At 45.4% G+C, this 23,928-nt stretch overlaps 1 protein-coding gene across 1 annotated transcript in view; it reads right to left on the bottom strand.

Moving 5' to 3' along the window:
• The window catches only part of LOC147639249 (phospholipase D gamma 3-like), a 121,914-nt gene that overhangs the window by 78,536 nt on the left and 19,450 nt on the right, over positions 1-23,928 (bottom strand). Inside the window, exons 3-4 of the mRNA XM_086788923.1 lie at positions 23,387-23,584; positions 22,986-23,258 (exon numbers count right to left, since the gene is read on the bottom strand). Of these exons, the coding sequence (XP_086645049.1) occupies positions 22,986-23,258; positions 23,387-23,584 (471 nt within the window). The remainder of the gene's footprint in view (positions 1-22,985; positions 23,259-23,386; positions 23,585-23,928) is intronic.

Below are 23,928 nucleotides of genomic sequence, written 5' to 3'. Positions count from 1 at the left end.
TCTCCGTAATGACGACTTGGCCATATCTGTATACCGCCCATTTCCCCTCTTTCCTTGCCTCAAGCACACGCGGCATGTCTTCCTTCCGGTGTGCTATCTGTGCCGGTGTAAGGTCCTCATCCAAATAAATCTTTTCCCCCTTAAGGGCCATCCTTTTGGAGAGGAAGGCCTTCTTCTTCTCCAAGTCACCAAACCTGATGATCAATATCTTCGCCCTGGTTTCATCTCTGCCTACTCGCCATGCTCCGGTAATGGGTACATCAATGGCTCCAATCTTTTGCATCCTCTTGGGGATTTCCCTTATCTTCCCACCCAACTACACGTACATGTAAGACACGTGCCCATCTCTTGGCTTCCTCTTCCAATGTGACATTCATCACCTCTACTTTATTGACTGGTGTATCCTTCTGTTTTTTTACTACTTCAATCCATGGCTTGACTTCCTCACTTTGTTTCTTTGTGGCACTAGCAATTTCAGCCGATGAATGCATTTCCTTCTCACCTGCAGCCACTTTTGCCTTACATGATTCCAAAGTATTTTGCATTTCTGTGATGTCTTTTTCGCAGTCAGCCATACATGTCTTCAAAGTGCCTTCGTACAATGCAACTGTTGTGCCAATCTCTCGGAGCATGTCATCCTTCCATTTCTGCATCTCTTTTTTCATTTCCGTGTGCATCGAAACTTGGGCTAATTCCATCTCAACCCGTGCTTGGGCTTGCATTTCAATTGGACATATATCTCTTCCTTCAGCGTTTCGTATATCACTTTCCTTTGGGCATGCATCTGCTCGGTCCATTCCTTTTCAAGCTCCTGTCGCATGGTGTTCATCTCTATCCTTATGTGAAGCTGTAGCTCCTCATAAAGGGCCTCATCTTGTCGGGCCATCTTCGTAATCCTTCATGAGCCAGGGACATGATTCCTTCCCTCAGTCTTCTGCGATAGGCATTTGGTGCCTTGGTGGGGGTGTGAAAGGTTGTCTCACCATCTTGTTCCCCCTCCAGGGGTTGAGACATGTTTTCCCCTAGAGGCGTGCAGGTGGGTGCGCATAGAGCAGGCGCACAGGTCAAGCCCGCCAGCCTTCTCACACCAAAAAGTCTTACCATGTGCAGTCCAGACCTGTCGCCAAAGAGAGAGAATATCGTTTCTGTCCTGTGTGCCCAACCGACCCGCTTTTTCAAAGAACAACCACCCACGTATGCTGCAGCCCGACTGTGTGCCGAAGGAGAGGATCAGCCAGTCGCATGTGTGCCTCTGTGTCTCCTGCCCCTTCACAAGAGCGAGAGTGAGAATTCAATGTGAAGAAATGAAATGTTATATTAACGTCTTCAAAAGGCCATAATGACCTATGAGACCAAAAAGTTACATCATGGTGGATCTGATACAATGTCTGGATAAAAAACCAGAAAAAGAAAAATAAAGATGATACTACTCGCACCTAGATGAAACTGGAACTGGAAGGTAAACAGAAACCCTTATAGGGTGTGAATATAGTGAAGGCCGCCCGGGGGGGGGGGGGGGTTACGCTATGGAGGTGAGAGAGAGAGAGAGAGAGAGTTCTGCCCAATTGCACCTGCACCTGACTGTTTGCAAGGGGGGAGAGAGAGAGAGAGAGAGAGAGAGAGAGAGCGTTCTGCCCAACTGCACCTGACTGTTTGCAAGGGGGGAGAGAGAGAGAGAGAGAGAGCGTTCTGCCCAACTGCACCTGACTGTTTGCAAGGGGGGAGAGAGAGAGAGAGAGACAGAGAGTGGGTAAGAGAGAGAGAGAGAGAGAGAGAGAGACTTGAGCATGTGCGGGAGAGAGAGAGAGAGAGACTTGAGGAGAGCGAGAGAAGGGAGAAACCCGGAGTGGGGGGAGAGAGAGAGGGAGGCGGGAGAGGGAGGCGACATAGGTTCGAAGAGAGAGGGAGGCGACAGCCGGCAGCGACGAGCAGGGGCGAGCAAGTAGTTGTCGCCCTTAGCAGATAGTCGCCATCAGCAGGCAGTCGTCACCCCCAGCAGATAGTCGCCATCAGCAAGCCGCTAAGCAGAGATACGATTGCTGAATTAGGGTTTGCAGGCAGCAGTGGAAGAAGATTAAAGATAAAAAAAATAAAAAAAAATAAAAAAAATAAAAAAAAATTCAGGTTTGCAGGTTTTCTCAAGGGTGCAGCAAGGGTTCAAGCAACTATTCAAGGGTTTGCAGGTGCTGAATTAGGGTTTGAGAGAACGGGTTTTCTTTGCTTTTGTACATGGATTTGGATGACCCGGCTGCTGCTGTTGGTGGCATGGCTGCCAATAGCCTTAACATGGATCTTATTGAGGAGATGATCAAGAAGGATGTGGGTTATGCTTCAGATGCCTCGGAGCAACAAAAACGTCAAAGGCTTGATGTTGATGCAAGCTACACTCCGGTGAATGTTGGAGAGAATGCAGAGGAAAGTTCTCAGGTACCTTCTCCGGAGTTTGAACGTTTGCTGCAGATCACTGGTGAGCTTCTGCAAGAATATGTGAAGGCAAATAGCGTGCAAATGGCTGCAGTAGATAATGGTGATGTGGCTGATGTATGCATGGAGACTCCTTTGTTGCTACAACAGCTAGCAGATTTTCATGATCGTGCTGCTATCTTCTTCTTTACTAGACGTATTCCGTTGTTGCCTCGTCTTAGAGCATGGTTGGACCGCTTGGTGTCGCCTGAGGCACTTGAGGAGATTTATGATGGTCCGAGAGGCTTTTATGAAATACTTTTTCGCACTTCGGAAGCCGATAGGGCAGTCTTGGAGCATGTGCCACTCTTTTTGGATGGGCAGTTGGTTCATGTGGTTCCGTGGAAGCCTATGGCAGAGTACCAAGATATGTTGCGCCAGGCTTGCCCAGTTTGGGTTGAAGTGAAACAATTCCCACCAATGTTTTGGCGTGTTTTACCAGGTCTCATGCGAGGTATCGGTGATGTCTTGGTGGTGCCTCGAATGACATCTAGAAACCGAAATCGTCTATGCATGTTGTGGGATACTGGGAGACCTAGGCCGACACATTTGCGTGTCAATATGGCTGGGCTGCAACCTTTAATGTATGAATTGAGGTGGGATACATTTGCTGGCCACTGTTTCAAATGTGGTGAGATGGGCCACTTTGTCTCCGAATGTCCTAAGAAAGAACAAGTTGTTGCTACCAAGGATATCGTTGATGGGCAGTTGCCCGTGGAAAATGAGCATGATGCTCCTTTACATGATGCCCAGCACATGGATGTACATGTGGATGTTCAGAATGAGGTTGAGCAGCCATGGGTGGAAGTACATGGTAAAAAGACACGATTTGTTGCCCCGCGGGGGGATTTCTCAGATGCTGTTTGGCGGGGGCCTTTGCGTACTCATCAGGGGCCCTTACATACATATGCTCGTCGCCCTTTGGGTTCAGGTGCCCAGCAACAGACCAGGATTGAGAGGCCAGGAGGCCAACTTTCTCAGGGTACAGGGGCTCTTGGGGTGGATAGAGTAGAACGCTATCCTATTAGAAGTCGCCTAACAAAAGAAGTACAACAACAATTCCCTCTTGTGTTTGGTTCGAAGGGTGAGGTCATCTCGCCATGGGATGGTCATTACCCTTCGGCACATGCTCGGGAACTCCAAGGGCAGTCTGAGATCACAAATACCATGTCTAAAAATGCAATGCTTCAAAAGGTTCGTGATTTGGCAGATTGTCCTGGGCCTAGTACACGGCCTTGTTGATTCCTTTTCTAGGAAGGCTTATGAAAATTGTACAATGGAATGTAAAGGGTATTTCTTCGCGCCAAAAGCAGTTCAGGCTTTGGCGTACAACTTTTTGTCATGGTTGGGATGTTTTGTGTGCAGTTGAGCATAAGCAGCATAAGTTTGCTGACAAAGCCTATGTATATAAGGGGTTTCATGTTTTCTACAACAGACATCCCGCTTCGTAGTTAGGTGTTATGTTTGTTGTTCGTTCGCAGTTTCAGCCTTCTCTTGTGATTCAAGATGTTCATGGAAGATTTCTAGTGATACAGATTGTTTGGGATGATACGCCTTTATGGTTGTTAGGGGTGTATGCTCCAAATAATGCTCGTGCACGCCGTTTGCTTTGGAATGACTTGTGTGCTCTTTCAATCTCTCATCCTGGCTTTGTGATGGGAGACTTTAATATGTGTGTCTCCAGGGAGCAAGCCACGTCGCCTCATTCTGTAATGGATGGCCCGGAGAGAATGGCGTCGGAAGCTTTTGCAGCAAGGTCGCTAAAACAAGACATGTGGTCTTGGTTGCATCCAGATGAAAGGGGTTACACTTATGCCTCACAACAGTTTCGGGGCACTTATGCTAGATTGGATAGGATGTATATTTTACATCAAGATCTCTTTTTGCCAGAGGTTCTTACTATGATGGTTGATTAGCAACAGGTTTTGTCGGATCATTGGGGCCGCTTGTGTTTGAAATGGTCTATCATCCTGTGGATGCATATAAAGGCTTGTTGGGACGCTTGCCTTTGCGCTTAAATCACACTTTTTTGGAGCATGAAGTTTTTGATGTTTATATGCGTCAGTTGATATGACATTTCTCCACAAGAGTATCCATGGCTGATTATCATGCTTGGCCAGTGTTCCTTACCAACACTCGGAAATTAGCGCGGCATTATGATCTTGCTAATGCCTCTATACAAAAACAGCATGTGGCTCTTCTTGAGTCGCTTTTAAAGGGCTTGCAGGCGTTCATGTTTACTGACTCTATGGATGCTGAAGTTGTGGATGCCATAGAATGGCTGAAAAAGGAGCTATCTAGGGTGCAGGAAGCACAATATGTTCGCTTTAAACTACTTGCACGTCTTGATGCTTTGCGGGATGCTAACTGTCAATCTCATCGCTTCTATGATAAGTTGCATCAAAAACATATGCGTGAGAATATTGTTAGACTGATGGATGCCCAAGGCAACCTTGTTACTCAACCTTCTGAGGTTATTCAGCATTGCATCAGGTTTTATGAAGATTTGCTACCCCTCGAGAGGATGTCTCGCCGGCTGTCCTGGCTGCAAGGGAGTCATTGTTTGCTGAAGTACGATATCAAGTTGACCCTGATGTGGCGGTTCAGCTTGATGCTCCTGTTACTCAAGGGTAAGTGGAAGCTGTTCTCTCCAAACTTTCCATGGGAAAGAGCCCTGGTTGGGATGGTTTGACAAATGAGTTTTTCCGAAAATATGTTGATCAGCTTGCAGAGCCTTTGACGCTTATTTGTCAAAGGGTTTGGGATGAGGGATATATGCCTGCCGATTGGAAGTTGGGCATACTTCGTTTATTGCCCAAAGTCCCTTCGCCTACTTCTTTGGCTCAATGGCGCCCGATCTCACTTATGGGTATTATGTATAAAATCTTTACAAAGATTTTTGCCCAATCGCTTGCAGAAGGTGCTTCCTACTCTTATTCATCCATATCAATATGGATTTGTGCATGGCAGGAATATTTTGCATAATATTCTTAATGTTCAAATTGGAGTGGATTATGCCAAGGCAAAGAAGCAAGAGATTGTGATGGTGCAGCTGGATCTTGAAAAAGCTTTTCATCATGTCAACTGGTCTTTCCTTTCTCAGTTAATGACAGCCATGGGCTTTGGTCCCAAAATGGCTAATTTGGTGCATTTACTTGGCTCTGGCTCTATCACGTGGATTATGCTCAATGGAGGACTTTCGGATGGTATTTCTCTCACCCGTTCTCTCTGGCAGGGCTGTCCTCTTAGCCCTCTTTTCTTTGCCATTGCCACTCATCCTATGTTATCTCGCCTAGATGCTATGGCATCGCATGGTGAAGTGGTTGGTTTGCATCTCCCTCATGGCAAGCAATTGGTTGCTCAAGCCCTTGCGGATGACACTTTTTTGTTTCTCAGGGCCGAAAAAGCCAATATAGACAATGGAAGCTTGGAATAATTTTGCATTGGCTTCTGGGCTGAAAATAAATTCAACAAAGTCAGCCCTCATTGTATGCACGGAATTTGATCTTGAGGCATTAGGGTGGCAAGGCCGTGTGGTGCATACAGGAGACATTGTTCGTCATCTTGGGTATCCGGTGGGTGTGGATGTGGTGCATACAGGAGACATTGTTCGTCATCTTGGGTATCCGGTGGGTGTGGATGTGGACCCCCAAGCGCTTCTTGCTTGGATTTCTGCTCGGATCTCGGATAAATTTGTGTATTGGAAAGCTCAAGGGTGGCCTATGCACGTGAGGGTTAAGGTAGCTCGGGTTATTATGCTTAGCATGATTTCCTATTTTTGCCTTTGCTACCTTGCACGCACAAATCTCTTCTCCGTTTGGTTGCTTCCATTCGGTTTATGCTGTGGAAGAGGCAAGGAAATATTATGGGTCAAACATGGATAGCTTGGAATCACATTACGACGCCCTAAAGAATGGGTGGGGCTGCTTTACTGGATGTCCGCTTCCATATGGTGGCGCGTAGGTGGGTGCTTTTTCAGGATATGTGTTTGCAGGAGCAGCCTTGGGTATTCATGGCTCGTGACTTGATTGAGTTGGAGGGATTGTCACATGGACGGACACGTGTGCAGGCTTCATGGTGGGACATTGTGAATGCAGCTCATCCTGTCCGTATTCGCTCATCTCACATTTTATCGCATATTCTCCTTTCTTGGCATGCAGTTCTACTATTGGCTCGGTGGGATCCTGGTCATGAAAGACTACTTTTGAACTCTTTGCAGTTCGAAACATTTGTGGAGTCGCGTGTCATTGTTTGGCCAGACAGAGATGCTTCACGCATACGACTCAACCGCATGGTCAGGTTGGGCTTGGTTAGAATCCGAGATGCTGTGATACCTAGTCGTGTGACAGGCCATATTCGTTTCGTCGTATTCGGCAGCACTTTAGGGTTCCTCGAACATTTCAGCCACTATGGGTTGACATTATGCATGCAGTTGAGCCTTTTACTCCATTGCCTCGGCCATCTGCAGATCAGCCTTGGCTTGATTGGGCACTATGTAAATCTGGTGACTTGATATCACTCTCAGCTAACCAGGTCTATCATAAGCTCGTATCAGAGAAAGATTGGGATTCAGCCAAGGCCAATAAGCTGTGGGGATTGCACAAGTCTAAATCATGGTGGCAGAAAACTCTAATGCGTGGTTGGCAGTCTAAACTCCCTTACCAAGGTAAGGTTTTCATTTGGAGGATGTTGGTGGGAGGGTTACCTACACGGGATCAGCTCAGCCGTCGTAAAATTACATTGGCCTCTTGCTTCTTCTGCACGACATGCACTGAAACAGTTATGCATCTGTTCATGAGTTGTCCAATGGCCCGTCAGATTTGGTCTTTTGTCTCTCGCGTTTGGGAGGCAGTAGAGAGGTCTACTGTTTCGGCTCATCAGTGGATATTTGGGATTTGTCCTCAAGTCATTACTTCGGACAGTCACCTTGTGATATTCCATTTCCTTAGATGGACAGGACTTTGGCATATTTGGACTACACGGAATGGGTTCATCTTTGATTCCTTGTCTGGAATATATGGGCACATTCTACGTATCCGCGGTTTGCTGCTTTGGCAGTTTTCTTCTCTTCTCTCAGCTCAGCTACTGGATGCAGATGTTATTTCGTTATGGTCTACGGCGGCTCGGCTGGCTCATCTTTGATGCTTTTATCTGGGATGCTTATTTGGCTAGGAGGCTTTCTTATTAGTGTACAGGTTTGCATGGTCATGATCCTTTAGAGGATCTTTTGTGGGGGGTTTTTTGGGGCCATAGGTTCTGTGTGAGCCATGTGGCTGATGTACATTTTTACATATAATATAAAACACCATTTCACGAAAAAAAAAGAGAGAGACAGAGAGTTTGAGAGAGGAGAACTAGAGGAGGATTCATAGAGTGCAAGCGATGATGTTTTCACACATGATCAGGAGTAAGCCCCCTTTGTACCACATGAGATAATCTTGGCTGAGTTGGGACCAATGTTGCATAGAAACACGTTTCGTACCTAGTAGAAACGTACAAAATGTTTCGTACTGTACGAAACGAATTTTTTGCAACCTGATTTTAATAATTTCATACAACACGTCCCCATCGCTTCGTACCTTTTTTTCCCGTGCGCGTTTTCCAGAGGTGGTTCCAACGCCGGAATAGCTCGGAACAGACACATACTTGGCATGCTTTTGAAAATGGTTTGTGCCGTTTTGGAAACGGTGTTCCCATTTTTGGAACAGCTGTTCAATGTGACGGCCTGGCATACAACGGCCATCATGCAACGATTTAAGCTACCAAAGGTACCTAATATAGTACGTAAGGTACTAAAGTACCTTCAAACGGGTACTTACCCCATTGATAAGTGCTGAATGAAAAAAAAAGGGTTTGCTAATTTATGTGCATTGGCCGCCCCTCTTGGGATTGAACACAAACTCGAGTGCCTTCAAAGTTCACAGGCTGTCCTTGAATCCTTCTCACAAACCGTACATAGCAGTGAGCAGTGTGTTCCTCCTCCTCTTCATCACTTTCATCTTCTTCTCCTTCAGTCCTCAATCATTCAATGGCACCTAGAGTTTAGGCAGCAAGCGGTCCAAGCAAGCTACTTGGTCATGGTGGGAAGAGGTGGACTGTGATGAGACATATGCAAGTAGAGGTGCCAAAAAATGGAAGTGCAGGTATTGCAAGCAAGTAGAGGTGCCAATCGTGTGCGAGCTCATTTGATGCATGAACCTAGCCATGATGTGGCCTTTTGCCAATAAGTTCCAACAGAGAAGAAGGGGTGGCAGGAAAAGCTCCATGCATAGGTGTTTCAAGCTCCACCTACAAAGTATGTGGCTATAAATCCCTCTTTTTTCCTTCTAGTGCATCCAGTGGTACTTATGCGTGGGCTCTTGGGCTTTTGTTGTTGCCATAGCACCACCATCTCACGAGGTGGCCACGGAACTATTCTTGGTTCATGGGATCCTCGGAAGCAAGAAGCTATGGATGCTGCAATGGCCAGGTTTTTCTTTCATGATCATATTGCATTCAATGTGGCAAGATCAACATATTTCCAAGAGATGGTCCGTGCAATTGTTGGATTTGGACCCACATATACTCCTCCATCATCAGAGACTTTGAGGTCTTTGCTAAAAAAGGAGAAAAGAGGCCATTGATGCAACATCAAAGAATATTTGTGTTGGGTGGAAGAGGAATGGGATGTCTCTTATCACTGATTGATGGTTGGAGTGACTCTCACTCTAAGCATGCTACAATAATGTGATTCATGATGCATTTTGGGCTGATTTGGTCCATCTTAATGTTGTTGTGAAGCCCTTCATTCACACGTTAAGGATTGCGGACAGCAAGCAACCTTGCATTGGCAAGGTTTATGAGGGCATGGACAAGATCATAGAACGCATTAGAGAGGTGAAGCCTAATGAGGGAAGGCAAGAGGAGTTGAAAGCACTTTCCCAAACTCAATGGGATAACTATCATTCACCCTTGCGTGCAGTTGGTTTTGTGCTAGATCCAAAGTTCCAGGGGTGTGGCCAAGAGACTGATAAGGAGGTCATAGATGGCTGGGAGAAAGTATTGGGCAAATTGATGCTAGATCCTTCCCAAAGGAGGTCTATCAAAGATCAATTATCAATTTATAAAAGTAGGCAAGGAAGATTTGGTTCAGTAGATGCGCAGAGAAACAGATGCATCGTGGGTGCTGCCTTATGGTGGGAGGATTATGAACCAAGGACTCCTTAGCTCTAGTATCTTGCCATTCGTATTTTAAGACAATGAGCTAGTTTCTCTCCTATTGAGCAATTGTGCAGTGTATTTAGCCACATTGCCTCAAAGAAGCGGAACTGACTTGCTACACAAAGAACTAATGATTTGGTTTATGTCTATGCAAATCTGCGACTACTAAGTCAGCTCTATAGTCCACAGGCAAAGGGTTTCGGTAGTGCCCACCCTTCTCTAGATTCAGATGATGATGCAATGTAGATGGACATGGGCCATGATGATGAGATTGGGAGCTCATCCAAAACAATTGATGATGATTTACTTGTTGATCTTGACATTTGATATGTAGTACTTCATCTTTAGGTTTTCTATTATTTGACATTTGGAATTTGCTCGTGTGCATTGCATCTATGTTTGTAGCTCCTGCGCATTGCGCCTCTCTTTGTATTTCTTGAAGTTTCAGAAGTTGATTATGAAATGTGGATCTACTTCTGTTTTTCTTGAGTACTCGAGTCTCATGATCAATGGTTATGTATAATGTATCGTGTTTGTTATATTTTAAATTAAATATCAATAGCTTTTAATACAATATTTTATTTTATTTTATTATTAATATTATTATTATTATTATTGTGTGTGTATGTATGTATGTATGTGTCAAGGTAGTTTCAAACACATGAAACGGCACGAGTTTAGTACGTGGTATAGAACGTTGCCAACCGATAAAGTACGTCAAAAATGTTACATACATTACAATGTTAAAATCATATATATGTGTGTGTCTGTGTGAGAGATTAGTCAAGAAAGCTCGAAATCTATATCTAATATCCTTTGATAGACAAGGACTGATGTGTCAACACACGTCACATTCTAGCATTTCAGCCTATCTAAGAATTTCAAAATTAGCACTCACAACATAAACAATGTCTAGACATACCCAAATACACCATGATTGGAATTTGACAATTCAAGTAGATAGTAGAAATAAATGATAAATCAAAATCAAATGACAATGTCACATCTGTTTGATGTCATGAGCCCAAACGGGCTATACAAAGCGATCGCCAAACATAATAAACTTAAAAAACGTTTGTGTTTTGGTTTCTTCTCCCATGTCCTTTTTTGGCGATCGCCAAACAAAGGGATCGCCTAAAAAGGACATGGGGGAAGAAACCAAAACACAAACGTTTTTTAAGTTTAAAACGTTTGGAAGTCCAAAAAGTACTGAATAATAAAAAACGGGTTTTAAATGCAACCTTGGTATGTGTTGACATGGCGTTCCTGTTCCCGTTTCCTAATCCCTATATGTCGTTCCCATTCTCGTTCTAGTTCCCGTTGCATTGTGACTATGATCCAATTGCCGCCTTCTCCTTAGGCAAAGCCACCAAATCCCATGTCTCATTTGCATCCATCTCTTCATCCATGGCATCGTCCCAATTTATGTCCAAGTACCTTCTCAAAACATGTGGACTCTTATCTCTTGTAATGTTTTGACCATATACACATAATGATGGGTTGTATTCCCATCACATCTCAACCTGTCCACTGGGGATATCTCACCCTCGTAGACTTGCGTACACCTGGATCATTGCCAGATGTTCTTAACACTGCTTTGGCTCTTTGTATACCAGGTGTAACAACAGTCAGGACCCCAAACTCCTCATCAAGGCTCTGTTCTGAGCCACTATTCCCATCAACAAAGAAATGGCCTGCTGAAAAACATCAAGCATTATGAAAGGCTAATCCACCTTCTTTTTTTCTTGTCATGATACACGTGAATTTGTTGAATTTTCAGCACCTATAGCAATACCACCAAATGATGTGTCAAAATTCTTGGCATTCTGTCTAACCTTCTAACGAGGGTCTAACAATAGATCCACTACTAGAGGACTCTCCTAGTCCACTAAGCACATGTGATTATTTCTCTCCATTTGTTGTGCAACCACATTGTTATTTACGTAAGCCTCTAGAATCCTTCGCTAATGTGTACCATCTCATCAAACTCAACATCCCTACTAACTCTTATGTCATGCGTAGTGGGGTTATAACATCTATAACCTTTCAGCTCAAGGGAATATCCAATAAAGATACATGTTTCTACCTTGGGATCCCGATTGCTTCTCACATCATCTAGTACATGTATATATGCAATGCACCCAAACACTTTCAAGTGTGCCAAATCTGGTTTTCTACCATTAAATTTATGTCAAAGCGTCATGCCATGAACTGTTGCGGGTTCTATTCATAATATAAACTGCAGTTCCTCAAACCCCCTCAGTTGGCGGCCCCTGGACTTCCAGTGTACGATAGATCTTCACGAAGGCCTGATCCCAAGGCTTGAGCACCACTTTTGAGGACAGATTTGCAGCCAGTTTGATAAGAGCTTGGGGTCGCCTCAAGCCAACCCTTAAGCAGCACCCCCCCCCCCACCCCCCGGCGCGCAGCCTCGGTTGAGGGGGGACTCTGCCAGCCGCCGCTGATCTGGAACCGCCTCTTCAAGATGCCCAGCGGTAGGCATGCGTTCTCACACAGCCAAGGGCCCCCTCAACTCTGGTCCAGCCTAGTCTCTTGACGAGTGGACTAGTTTCAGGCGGCTTCCTCAGGAGGCTCAGGACAGATGCCTCATTGAGATCCAAGGCAAAGAGCGAATAGTCCTCAACTTGCACACCCCCCCTCTAGGACCCCTCCCCTCCCCAATGGCTGGGAGCTTACACATGCCACAACATCCATCTGGCGGTACTCGAATCAAACGGGGGACCAACTCTCATTTTCTCCATAGGGTGTCAGAGACGTCTGACCCTCTCCCCAGCAAAGGACTTTAGCGGTAGCTCACTTGAAAGGGTCCAGATCATCAGCTTCCATGAGCAGCGCTGGCACATCAACACCCCCCCCCCCCCCCGACACAAGTAGCCCGAGACAAATCTTGGAGACTCTGGCTCTGGGAGGGCCAATCTTTGACTCGGATTCGGTGGGACCCTGGTGAGTGGGGGTGGACAGACCCCTTTAGCCCAGAGAGCCCCTTTTTTCACTACTCAGCAAGGCTAGGCCACTGGATCCAGATGCATGAGATTGACAGTACTCCCACTTCAGTAGACCACTGGTCCTCCCAAGACATCTCACCCAACTTCCTCAGAGACTACTCGAAGCGACTGTGGAACAGCTTCTGCCTAAGAAGGTCACTCTTTTCCTTTGGCAAGCTGCTCACAGAAGTTTGGCACTTGGCACGTGGCTGACCATTGGTGGTCGTCTTGCACAGTGCATGAAGTGCACCCACCCACAAGAGTTGCAACGCCATTGCCTTTGGGACTGCCCAAAGCGCAGCAAGTGTGGCTAAGGATTCTTCACCACCTCTCAGACTTCTTCCCGTATCATCACTTGGGGGAAAGTTGCCTAGGTGACAGAGTTAGGCCCCGCCCTCTACTATGAGGAGACAGTGGATGGTCAGGCCCTCAGGCTCACCCATTGCAAGATAGAGTCTATCCCCACCCCCAACTCTTCAGTAGAGGCCTGGTCCCCCGGCACTTGTCAAAGGTGGGAGATCATCATCATCCTAGTGCCCAAGACACGTGCCTGCCCAAACCTCAGAAATGAGAATAACCCCATTGGGCATGATTAGAATCATAGAAATAAGAGGCTTTTGCATGGTCACCTAAAAATAGATGTAGTTGTTGCCAGTTTTAGTTAAGAAAAGCAGAGGCTAGGAGCTGAGCTGATGATCGTACTTTTTTTAGAAAAGGAGGAGCTTTTGCATGCATGGGATAGGGACAGCCGAGAGAGAGGGGTGAAGAACCAAGATTTGGTGAAAAGCTCTGTAAAAAGCTTGTTAGGAGAGTGCTTTTGGGTGTTCTGTTTTTGTGGATCGAAGGTCGTTGAGGCGATAACGATCGTTTGGAAGAAGACACAGGAGTAGTTTGAGGAGGCTTGATGTCTAGAGCAGAGGGTGCAAAAGGAAGCAGAGGAACTTTTAGGAGGTTGAGGTGCGGGAGTGCAACTCGATTAGAACTTGGATCAATCCAGTGCTTTGCTCAATTGTTCCTTTCTATGCTTGAAGATGGAGACGTGTAGAACTGGCTGTAGATTCCATTGATGTTTGTACCTGTGAAGATGAAGACATAGGTCTAAAGAGTTGTTGCTGGGATATACTTGTGGAGGATCCCTCAGGCTTTTGGGGCTTCTTCTCTTTTTGTTTGAACCCCATGTCTCAGCGTTGTTGAGATTGGCTCGATTTCATCTATATGCAACATGCTTGAGTGTGAGTTTTAATCCTATGAGTTGGATTGATGAGTTTTTATGCTCTAGTGTTATATTTGTGTTGTTTTGATGGAATTTGTCGAGAGGAATCAATTGTGAGTGAAAGTCACTGTTAGAACTTAGTACAGAATCAGAACTGAGTCAGATAGCTTTAATTTTGAGTCAGCAACGTCTGACAGTGTCAGATAAAGTCAATTGTGCATCAAGGGAGATCAGCTGGAGGAGTAGAAGGGTAGATATGATCCTTTTGGGTTGAAGGGAAGTGGTTCTGGGTTTGGTCTGACGGTCAGAGGACTGTTAATAGCAATCAATCAGATTGATTTGTGGGCTGAAAGTCTTCCAGAGTCAGTAGACAATCAGCTGCTGTCAATTTTGAGTCAGTTGTGTTGAATCTTTGTGGGATCTGAGGTATTTGAGGGTGTGGAAGTGTCCAAGGACACTGGAGTGGAGAGATCTGATTAGGTTGAGTCAGCTGAATTAGTCACGTCAGATTTGAGTCAGCAAGGAGTGCTAATAGGTTCAGTGAGGTTCTGAGGCAAGCATTTGCAGGTTGCTGACGCTAGAGGACATTTTGGAAACCATGAGGACATATATCTGACTGAGGTCAGCAACAGGTATCTGATTCAAGTTACAGTCAGCAACTGATCAACTGGGTGTCAGTTGAGAGATTTTTTGGTCAGCTGGTTGTTAAAGGAGGTCAACTGAAGAGTTAGGAGTGAAGATCAGAGTTGTGGGAGGTCACCTGGGAGGACAATTGGAGGAGTTGCCTTGGGGTTGTGATTTTGGTGTTCCTCACATCTGATTCCAGCATATATTCTTCTTGTGTGACTACTCGTGGTGATATAGAGGCCATCACCCAGAACCATCACATGTTTTGGGACAGAGTATCTAAGATATGTGTTTTGATGGTGTTGTGGTGCTAGCATATAGTGTCCTCCCTACGGTGGTGTGTTGGGACGAGCTATAGAGGCAGACTCCCCCGACGCATCATTGTTTTGGTGCCCCCGCTGAGGAGGACTTTGAAAGCACCCTTCAGATTATTTGCAAGCCTGGAAGAATTCTCAGCAGTCGAGATGGCTGCTATGATGACCTATCCTTTGTTTCATGGCCATGCTGGTGAAGATCCAGAAGAATTCTAGGCAGGGATGGAACTTACAACCTTTACGTTTGGTAAGGAGAGGGATGATGATAAGCTGACTTTGCTGACTATGATGTTGAAAGGTGATGCTAAAACATGGTTGCAACCATGGAGAGCCCAGCCAACCCAAGGGCAAAAATATGAGGATATCAAGGTGGCTTTGGTGCAGCACTACAAGTAGAGTGAATCCCCTAATGCCTTATGGCCGGAGATTCAAAACTTAAAGCATAATTTATCTTATATTTTTGACAGGTTTGTAGATCACTTTGAAGACTTGTGGGGAAGGTGGGACAACTCCCTGGGAGTAGAGCACCCACCAATTCTTCTAAAGAAGGACATGTTCATCCAGTCTCTTCATGCAAATCTGAGGGAGAAGGTGGAACTAAAGAGGCCAAGGACTTTTGAAGAAGCTTTGAGTATTGCCCAAGTTGAAGGAAGACCAATCATGCCCGGGGAGAGAAGAGCAGAAGAAGGGAGAATTGCTCCAGTGGTTCCAATAGTCACAGACCAGCTCATGCAGGGAATCACCCATCAGACTTAGCAGATGGAGAACCTCAATTTAAATCTTATGCAAGGGGGCAGTAATGCTCCTAGGGTAGGAGACAAGGATGGAAGAGGAGGAGCTAATATGAATGTACAGTGCTTCAATTGTATGGAGAGAGGCCATATTTCTCCTCACTGTCCTTACCCCAAGAGGATGGGAGGTGACATCTACCCTTTGCCACCCAGGAGACAAGACAAACAGGATGCTAGGAGGGAAGAGGAGATGCCGGACCAACAGGTACCACAGGCTCAAAAATAGCCAGGGAATGGTCCTAGATCGAGAGAGATAAACCTGATTGGGATGGATGAAGAGGTGGATGTCTTAGCCAATAAGAGGAGTCGGGACTAGAGGGACAGCGGTTGAGGATGAGCCAGGACCTTCTAGACGGAAGAAGGGGAAGCAGGTGGAAGATCATCCCAAGGAGGGTAAGAAAAAGACCAAATCCAAGACATGTTGGCATGCAGAACTTCCCCTTAGGTGCTCATGAGGAGGCTTATGATCTAATGAGAGATCTTCAGCAGAAAGGACCTACTCTGACCTGGCTCCAGCTCTTACAATTATGTCCCAGACTTAGGAGAATGTGGAGTAAATTGGTTAGCATCAGAAGCTCCGAGAAAGAGAAGAAGGAAGGAATCCAGATTAATGTGGTGAAAGTGAAAGGAGATAAAGAATATTTGCCAATCATGGATGCCTGGGTGAATGATCACATACCCATTGTGTATATGGATGGTCGTGCACAGGTATGTGTGATGACACAACAGACGATTGGGGTTGAAGGTAGGTGCACCCTCTGAATTCAGAGTCAGAATGGCTAACAGTGCAAGGGTCAGATGCCTAGGGATTGTGAAGAAGCTACAGGTGAATGTACTGGGACAAGAGGCTGAATTGGATGTACATGTGATGCCAGCCAAGTCAAAAGCTTACCCACTTATTCTTGGGAGGCCATGGCTGATTGCTATGAGGGCACGACAAGACTGGTGGAGAGGGCATTTGATTTTGGGGCTGGACCAACCTGTAAGGAGGCAAATTAGGTATTGTATGACCAGGGGAAGGGAGCTGATTCAGGACAGCAGTACATCAGAGGAAGAGGATGAGGAAACAAGCTCTGCACAAGACTCAGAAACTGAGGAAATTAGCTCCGTAGATGATGGGGAAGAGGTCCAATTATTAGAGCCAGATTTAGACCTTTTGTGCATGTCTGTGCAGCTATGTGCAGAAGAAGGAAAGAGGCTAAAGTCTGAAACTGAAGTGCAGCCAAGTAGGGAAGAGGTTTTGCAAAAGATGTTGGCCAAGGACCTGACTGAGGCAGAGAAGGGAGAGTATATGGGCATGCTGCAGAAATTTCCAGATTTGTTTATCCCTTCTTACACACAGGTTAGAGGAGTATCTGCAGTACAACATCAAATCCAGTTGAAGCTAGGAGCCAAGCCAAGTAGTCCAGAGGCTGAGGAGGTTGGGAATCATACAGCAGCAAGTGCTGAAAGAAGAGGTAGATAAGCTGTTAAAGGCAAGGTTTATTTTCCCGGTGGATAACTCTCAGTGGGCTTTCCCAATGGTCATTACTCCAAAAAAGAATGGCAAATGGAGGGTGTGTGTGGATTTCAAACCCCTAAATGCTGTGACTAAAAGAGATCACTATCCATTACCTTTCCAGAATGAGATTTTGGACAGTGTTGCTGGACATGCGAGATACAGTGTGTGTGATGGGTATTCATGGTATTTTCAGATTTCTATTGCTCCAGAGGATCAAAGAAAAACTACTTTCATCACCCCATGGGGATGCTTTGCTTACGCGGTCATGCCCTTTGGACTGACAAATGCTCCAGCAAACCTTTCAGAGATTCACGAACCTGATGTTTGAGCCTTATCTGGGATCTTTCATCGGCGTTTTTATTGATGACTTTTGCATCTATAGTGGCAGGAGGGTTCATTTTGAGAAACTGGAACTAGCTCTAGGGGGAATTGACGATTTGGGAGGTCGATTCAATCCAAACAAGTGTCATTTGGCTCAAGCCAAGGTTTCTCTTCTTGGCCATGTAGTACTAATCTGAGAATGGGATTGAAGCTGATCCGGAAAAGGTTAAAGCTTTGCTATTACTGGATGCTCCTTAGGATGTGAAACAACTGCTAACCTTCACCCATAAGGTGCCAGGTTTATTTTTCTTTTGTCCCAAGCTCTGTATCCTTTGCAGCAAGCATCCCAGAGGGATCAAGGAGGAAGAGGCTTTCATGCAAGTGAAAGAGATTCTGAGTACCCTACCAGTGATTATGCCTCCTGACTGGGGGACAGTTTTTTGTGAACCCAAGTATGTTGTTACAAGAAGGGAAAGAGCATTCATACATGAGACTTGTGTACTTGCAAGCAAGTCTAAAACACAAAGGGAGATGTCAGAATATGCAGCGGAGATGAAGACAAAATCTGAAAACTCAAGAGCAAGTGCACTACAGAAAAACACAGCAATAGAGAAGGAGAGAGAGGGAGAGGCGTGTAACTCTGCTATATACACAAGAAATCCCGAAATGTTGAATACAAGATGTGTGGGGGCAAGGGGCCATTTTATATGGCCCCTATGATCCAGTCGGCCAGTAGCAAGGACAGCCGACAGCCACAAGAGGACACCTGACCTGCTGAACTCCCAGTCGGCCAGCTACAGAGAGAGAAGGAGGGAGCAGCAGGACCAATCGGCCATCACCTCGATCAATCCAAGAACCACAGGACAACCTCCCACACCTGGTAAAAATAGGGAAAAATATGGAGAGTGGCGAAAAATGAGAAAACACCTAAATCGGGCGGGCACACCCACAACAGAGGCTCTAGTGTAAATATACAGACAGGAGATGACTGCTAACACCCCCTCTTAGCACCTAGAGTGCCGCCGGAGCAAACCTGAGATAAAGACTTTGTGAAGAGGTCCACCACACTGTCCTCGGTCGAACAGAACTCTAGCAAGATGTTATCAGCAATGATCGTTTCACGAACAAAATCCCTCTAGATGACCGTGGATTCCACCAGTGGAAACCCAATCCTACCAAGTAACCTCTGCAACCTCATCATCCCATTACCTTCCATATGCCGTAGTTGTTCCCATCCAACTGACGGTCCACTGGGAACGTGGGGAGTGTCGTGATCTTCACATGCTTCTCAGCCATCTCAAGTAAATCTGCCATTGCGGGGATGTTACTGAAAAGGGTGGGTGGGTGGGAAAAAAAAGAACTTAAACCTACAAGTGGCTGTCAGCAAATCAGCCCGCCTTCCTCTTGCTTCTCCTCTTCCCTAACAGTCCAAAACAGTCCACCAATTAGCAACAAAACAGCCCCTCTTGCTCACACAGTTCCCAAGATCTATCAAGAGCCTAGGGCTCTAATACCATGTCAAAATATGCAGCTGAGATGAAGACAAAATCTAAAAACTCAAGAACAAGTGCACTGCAGAAAAACACAGCAGTAGAGAAGGAGAGAGAGAGGCGTGTAACTCTACTATATACACAAGAAATCCCGAAATGCTGAATACAAGATGTGTGGGGCAAGGGGCCATTTTATATGGCCCCTATGATCCAGTCGGCTAGTAGCAAAAAGGACAGCCAACAGCCACAAGAGGACACCTGACCTGCTGAACTCCCAGTCGGCCAACTTCTGTCAGTCGGCCAGCACACGTGTGAAGTCGGCTAGCTACAGAGAGAAGGGGGAAGCAGCAGGACCAGTCGTCCCCAAGAACCACAAGACAGCCTCCCACACCTGGTAAAATAGGGAAAAATATGGAGAGTGAGGAAAAATAAGAAAACACCTAAATCGGGCAGACACACCCACAACAAAGGCCCTAGTGTAAATATACAAACAGGAGATGACTGCTAACAATTCAGAGGTAGAGTAAGTCATGGTGGCTGCACCATCCTAACCCATTATTCTCTTCTCCCTCATCTTATCCAATCTGATATCCCTTCCAGGAGGTTATCCAAATGGTTGATAGAATTGCAAGAGTTCCACTTTACCTGTATGGTGGAGGACAGCACCAGAGCTACATTGGCTAACATCTTGACATATAGACAGAACCCTGTGGTATTGAAGAGGAGACAATAGCGGAGAAGAAAGTGACCAGATGGAAGGACCCAAAAATAGCGGAGAAGAAAGTGACCAGATGGAAGAAAGTGACCAGATGGCTGCCAAATGCTTGTACTTTGTTCTTTGATGGGGCTTTCAAGAGGAGCTCAGGAATGGCAATTGGAGGCATTGTTCTATTGGATCCAAAGGGCAAAGAGGTGTTTAAAGAGGGGATAAAGCTGCAGGTACAGACCAGCAATGAAGATGAGTATGCAACCTTGGAATATGGACTTCAACAATGCATAAAGAAGGGGATCAATAGGCTCATCATCAAAGGGGACAGCCTGCTGGTTATTAGGCAGCTTCAAGCTGTTTGGAAGGCCAAAAACCCCAAACTAAAGGAGTGGAATTTCCAGATAAAAAGGATGCTACTCAGATTCCAAGAAGTACAAATTCAGCTTGTAAAGAGGGAGTTGAATAAGGCTGCAGATGCACTGGCAAAAGAGGAGTTGGGCAAGGACTTAGATATACATGCCATTGCTGTTGCCCATCCCAAGAGATAGAAGATTTTTTACATACAGGCCATGCACCTTCACGTATATCCAAGAGGCTGAAGTATGGATTCATAAGGAAAGCCTTGCAGTACATCATTATGAATGATCAGCTGTACATGAAGGGAAAAGACTTGATTTTGAGGAGAGTTCCTAGCAGGGAGGAGATTTTTGCCATTTTGGCCCCCTTCCATGAAGGTGTGTTTGGGGGACATTTTGCCCTGAAGCTAACACTTAGGAAAATCTTAAAAGCTGGATATGTTTGGCTTGGCTTAAGGAGGGATGTATATCATTGGTGCAAGAGTTGTGCGCTCTGTCAAAAGCAAGGCAAAAGAGTTTTGCAGTATGAGCTGAGGAAGAGCATTGTATCCTATGGAGCTTTTGAAAAGTGGGGATTGAATGCCATTGGTCCTTTGCCCACTACTACTAGGGGTAACACTTACATACTGACTGGAGTGGATTATCTCACAAGATGGGCTAAAGCCAGGTGTGAGAAACATAACTGCTAAAGCGGTAGCCAAGTTTGTGTTTGAGGACATATGTGCCAGGTTTGGCATGCCTTTGGAGCTGTTGACTGATCACGGGCTAGGATTTAGAGGAGAGGTAGTACAAGAACTGATGACCCTAGCGCCCAAGACACGTGCCTGCCCAAACCTCAAAAATGAGAATAAGCCCATTGGGCATGATTAGAACCATAGCAATAAGAGGCTTTTGCATGGCCACCTAAAACTAAAAGTAGTTGTTGCCAGTTTTAGTTAAGAAAAGGAGAGGCTAGGAGCTGACTAATGATCGCACTTTTTTTAGAAAAGGAGGAGCTTTTGCATGCATGGGGTAGGGACAGCAGAGAGGAGAGAGGGGTGAAGAGCCAAGATCTGGAGAAAAGCTCTGTAAAAAGCTTGTTAGGAGAGTGCTTTTGGGTGTTCTATTTTTGTGGGTCGAAGGTCTTTGAGGCGATAACGATCATTTGGAAGAAGACACGAGAGTAGTGTGAGGAGGCTTGGATTTGTCCAGAGCACAAAGGAAGTAAAGAATCTTTTAGAAGGTTGAGGTGCCCTAGGATCTCGTTAGAACTTGGATCGATCCAGTGCCTTGCTCAATTGTTCCTTTCTGTACTTGAAGATGGAGATGTGTAGAAGTGGCTACAGATTCCATAGATGTTTATACCTATGAAGATGAAGACATAGGTCTAAAGAGTTGCTACTGGGATATACTTGTGGAGGATCCCTCAGGCTTTGGCATATGCAAAAGGCTTGATTGTGAGTTTTAATCCTATGAGTTGAATTGATGAGTTTTTATGCTCTAGTGTCACATTTGTGCTGCTTTGATGGAATTTGTTGAGAGGAATCAATTGCGAGTGAAAGTCTCTGTTAGTACAGAATCAAAACAGAGTTAAAAGCTTTAATTTTGAGTCAGCAGTGTCTCACAATGTCAGATAAAGTCAGTTGTGCATCAAGGGAGATCAGCTGGAGGTGTAGAAGGGTAGATATGATCCTTTTGGGTCGAAGGGAAGTGGTTCTGGGTTTGGTCTGACGGTCAATGGACTGTCAGCAGCAGTCAATTGGATTGATTTGTGGGTTGAAAGTGTTCCAGAGTCCATAGATAGTCAGCTGCTGTCAGTTTTGAGTCAGTTGTGTTGAATCTTTGTGGGATCTGATGTATTCGAGGGTGTGGAAGTGTTTGAGGACACTAGAGTGGAGAGATCTGATTCAGCTGAGTCAGCTGAATTAGTCAGGTCAAATTGGAGTCAGTAGGGGAGTGCTGACAGGTTCAATGAAGTTCTGAGAGACAACATTTGAAGGTTGCTAATGCTGAAGGACATTTTAGAAACCTGGAGCACATATATCTGACTGGGGTCAGCAATAGGTATCTGATTCAGGTCATAGTCAGCAACTAATCAGCTGGATGTCAGCTGAGAGATTTTTTCGTCAGCTGGTTGTCAGAGGAGGTCAGCTGAAGCGTAAGGAGTGAAGATCAGAGTTGTGGGAGGTCAGGTTTGATCTAGGAGGACAATTGGAGGAGTCATTTGAGTCAGTTAGATAGTGTTCAGGTGTCAATTTGAGTTAGCAAGACTGTAGAGGATATCAACAGAGTTGTAAAGTGCCTTGGAGTTGTAATTTTGGTGTTCCCCACATCTGATTCTAGTATATATTCTTCTTGTGTGGCTGCTGGTGGTAATATAGAGGCCATCACCTAGGACCATCACATGTTTTGGGACAGAGTGTCTAAAATATGTGTTTTGCTGGTGTTGTGGTGCTAGCATGTAGTGTCCTCCCTAGGTTGGTGTGTTGGGACGAGCTATAGAGGCAGACTCCCCCGATGCATCAGCAGCACGGCAAGTGGGGGAATCTACAAGAGATTCAAACCACATGCAGGGACATCAAGAGGCCTTTCTACACACCTGGCAGCAGGGCCCCTTCCTCTCCTTCAATGCCAGTGACCTTAATTGGCACTACAGGCCACCGGTTTGGCTTTCCCATCCCCACCCCCCTCTCTTCTGAGGTAGTTCCCTCCAAGAGCAAGCAGCCATGGAGGGGACTACCCTCACCAGTGTTTTTTCTCTCTTGAGGGTTCCGAGCGTGTACTTCGGCCTGCTGGCTGGTTTTTCATATAACTAATAGAAGGATCTATTTCTTAGGAAAAAAAATGTTAGTGTAAAAAACATTGTGTGACATGTCAAAATGGAATCAAGCCAACATCCTCATCTCCTCCATTATCACAAAATTTGAACTCACGAAAAATAGCCATGCATCGAAATACTCCATCGACATGAAATAAAATACATATGGCAAACCTTGTCCACATCTAGCAAATATACCTGAATATGCCAACTCTCAGGGTCAGTTTCCTCGGTCACATTTAAGGCTCCTTTACCTTGACCATCCTTTATTGCCCATGCCTTTTGATCAAAATCAATGAGGAAGTCTTCATGCCATCCACCAACTCTCTGCATCTTCAATCTGAACCCATGCCATTTGGCAACTTTTTTCCAACGTTGCTCAAAGTTCTGCAGAACATCATATGCAGCAGGCCCTTCAATTTTGCAATGTAGATCATGCCATGGCTGCCTTGGGCCTCCACTGTCAACTTTCTGCCAAGAGTTGATTGAGATTAATTGCACTCACCTAGCAATAATAAATCTCTGCCTTCAAAACTCTGTACCAACATGTATAAGAAAGATGTCTCCTACAATACTATCCAGAAGTTAAGGCTACTTACTGTTGGAAATGTGGGATTATGATAATCATCTTTGAAATCTGTATTCAGCCTACAAAAAAGAGTATGGTCTGGTGTATCATATCGTCCATCACAGAGATCAAGGCCACCTATAAATGCAGTCAACCTCCTCTTGTCTGGAGGGCCCTTTGTATCCATGATAACCAGCTTTTGATGATGAGTATAAATAGTTCCGACAACCTGCACCGCAAGGATAGCCATACCCAAAGGGACTTTTGAAATGCTTCCATAATACACTTTTGCGAAACATCTTTAATCCAGCCAGTTGCAGACTTCTTGTTTTTTCAAGAAAATACTATATTATATTAGGTGTCAAGATTTGAGCTCGCTAGCTAGGGGATGTGGTGCAGGCAATGGCTCACCGACCCCATTTGCAGGCTTCTAAGTTAAACGCATTGACTTTGCATAGAACCAAGATGTAGAATCCGAGTTCTCTATGCTGAATAGGTAGATGAATGGAATATTTAGCTCGCTAGCTAGGGGATGTGGTGCAGGTAATGGCTCACTGACCCCATTTGCACACT

Source organism: Cibotium barometz, chromosome 4 (genome assembly GCF_041138505.1).
Source record: "Cibotium barometz isolate CiBa-2024 chromosome 4, ASM4113850v1, whole genome shotgun sequence".
Lineage (NCBI taxonomy): Eukaryota > Viridiplantae > Streptophyta > Polypodiopsida > Cyatheales > Cibotiaceae > Cibotium > Cibotium barometz.
This window is presented reverse-complemented; position numbering and strand designations above follow the sequence as displayed.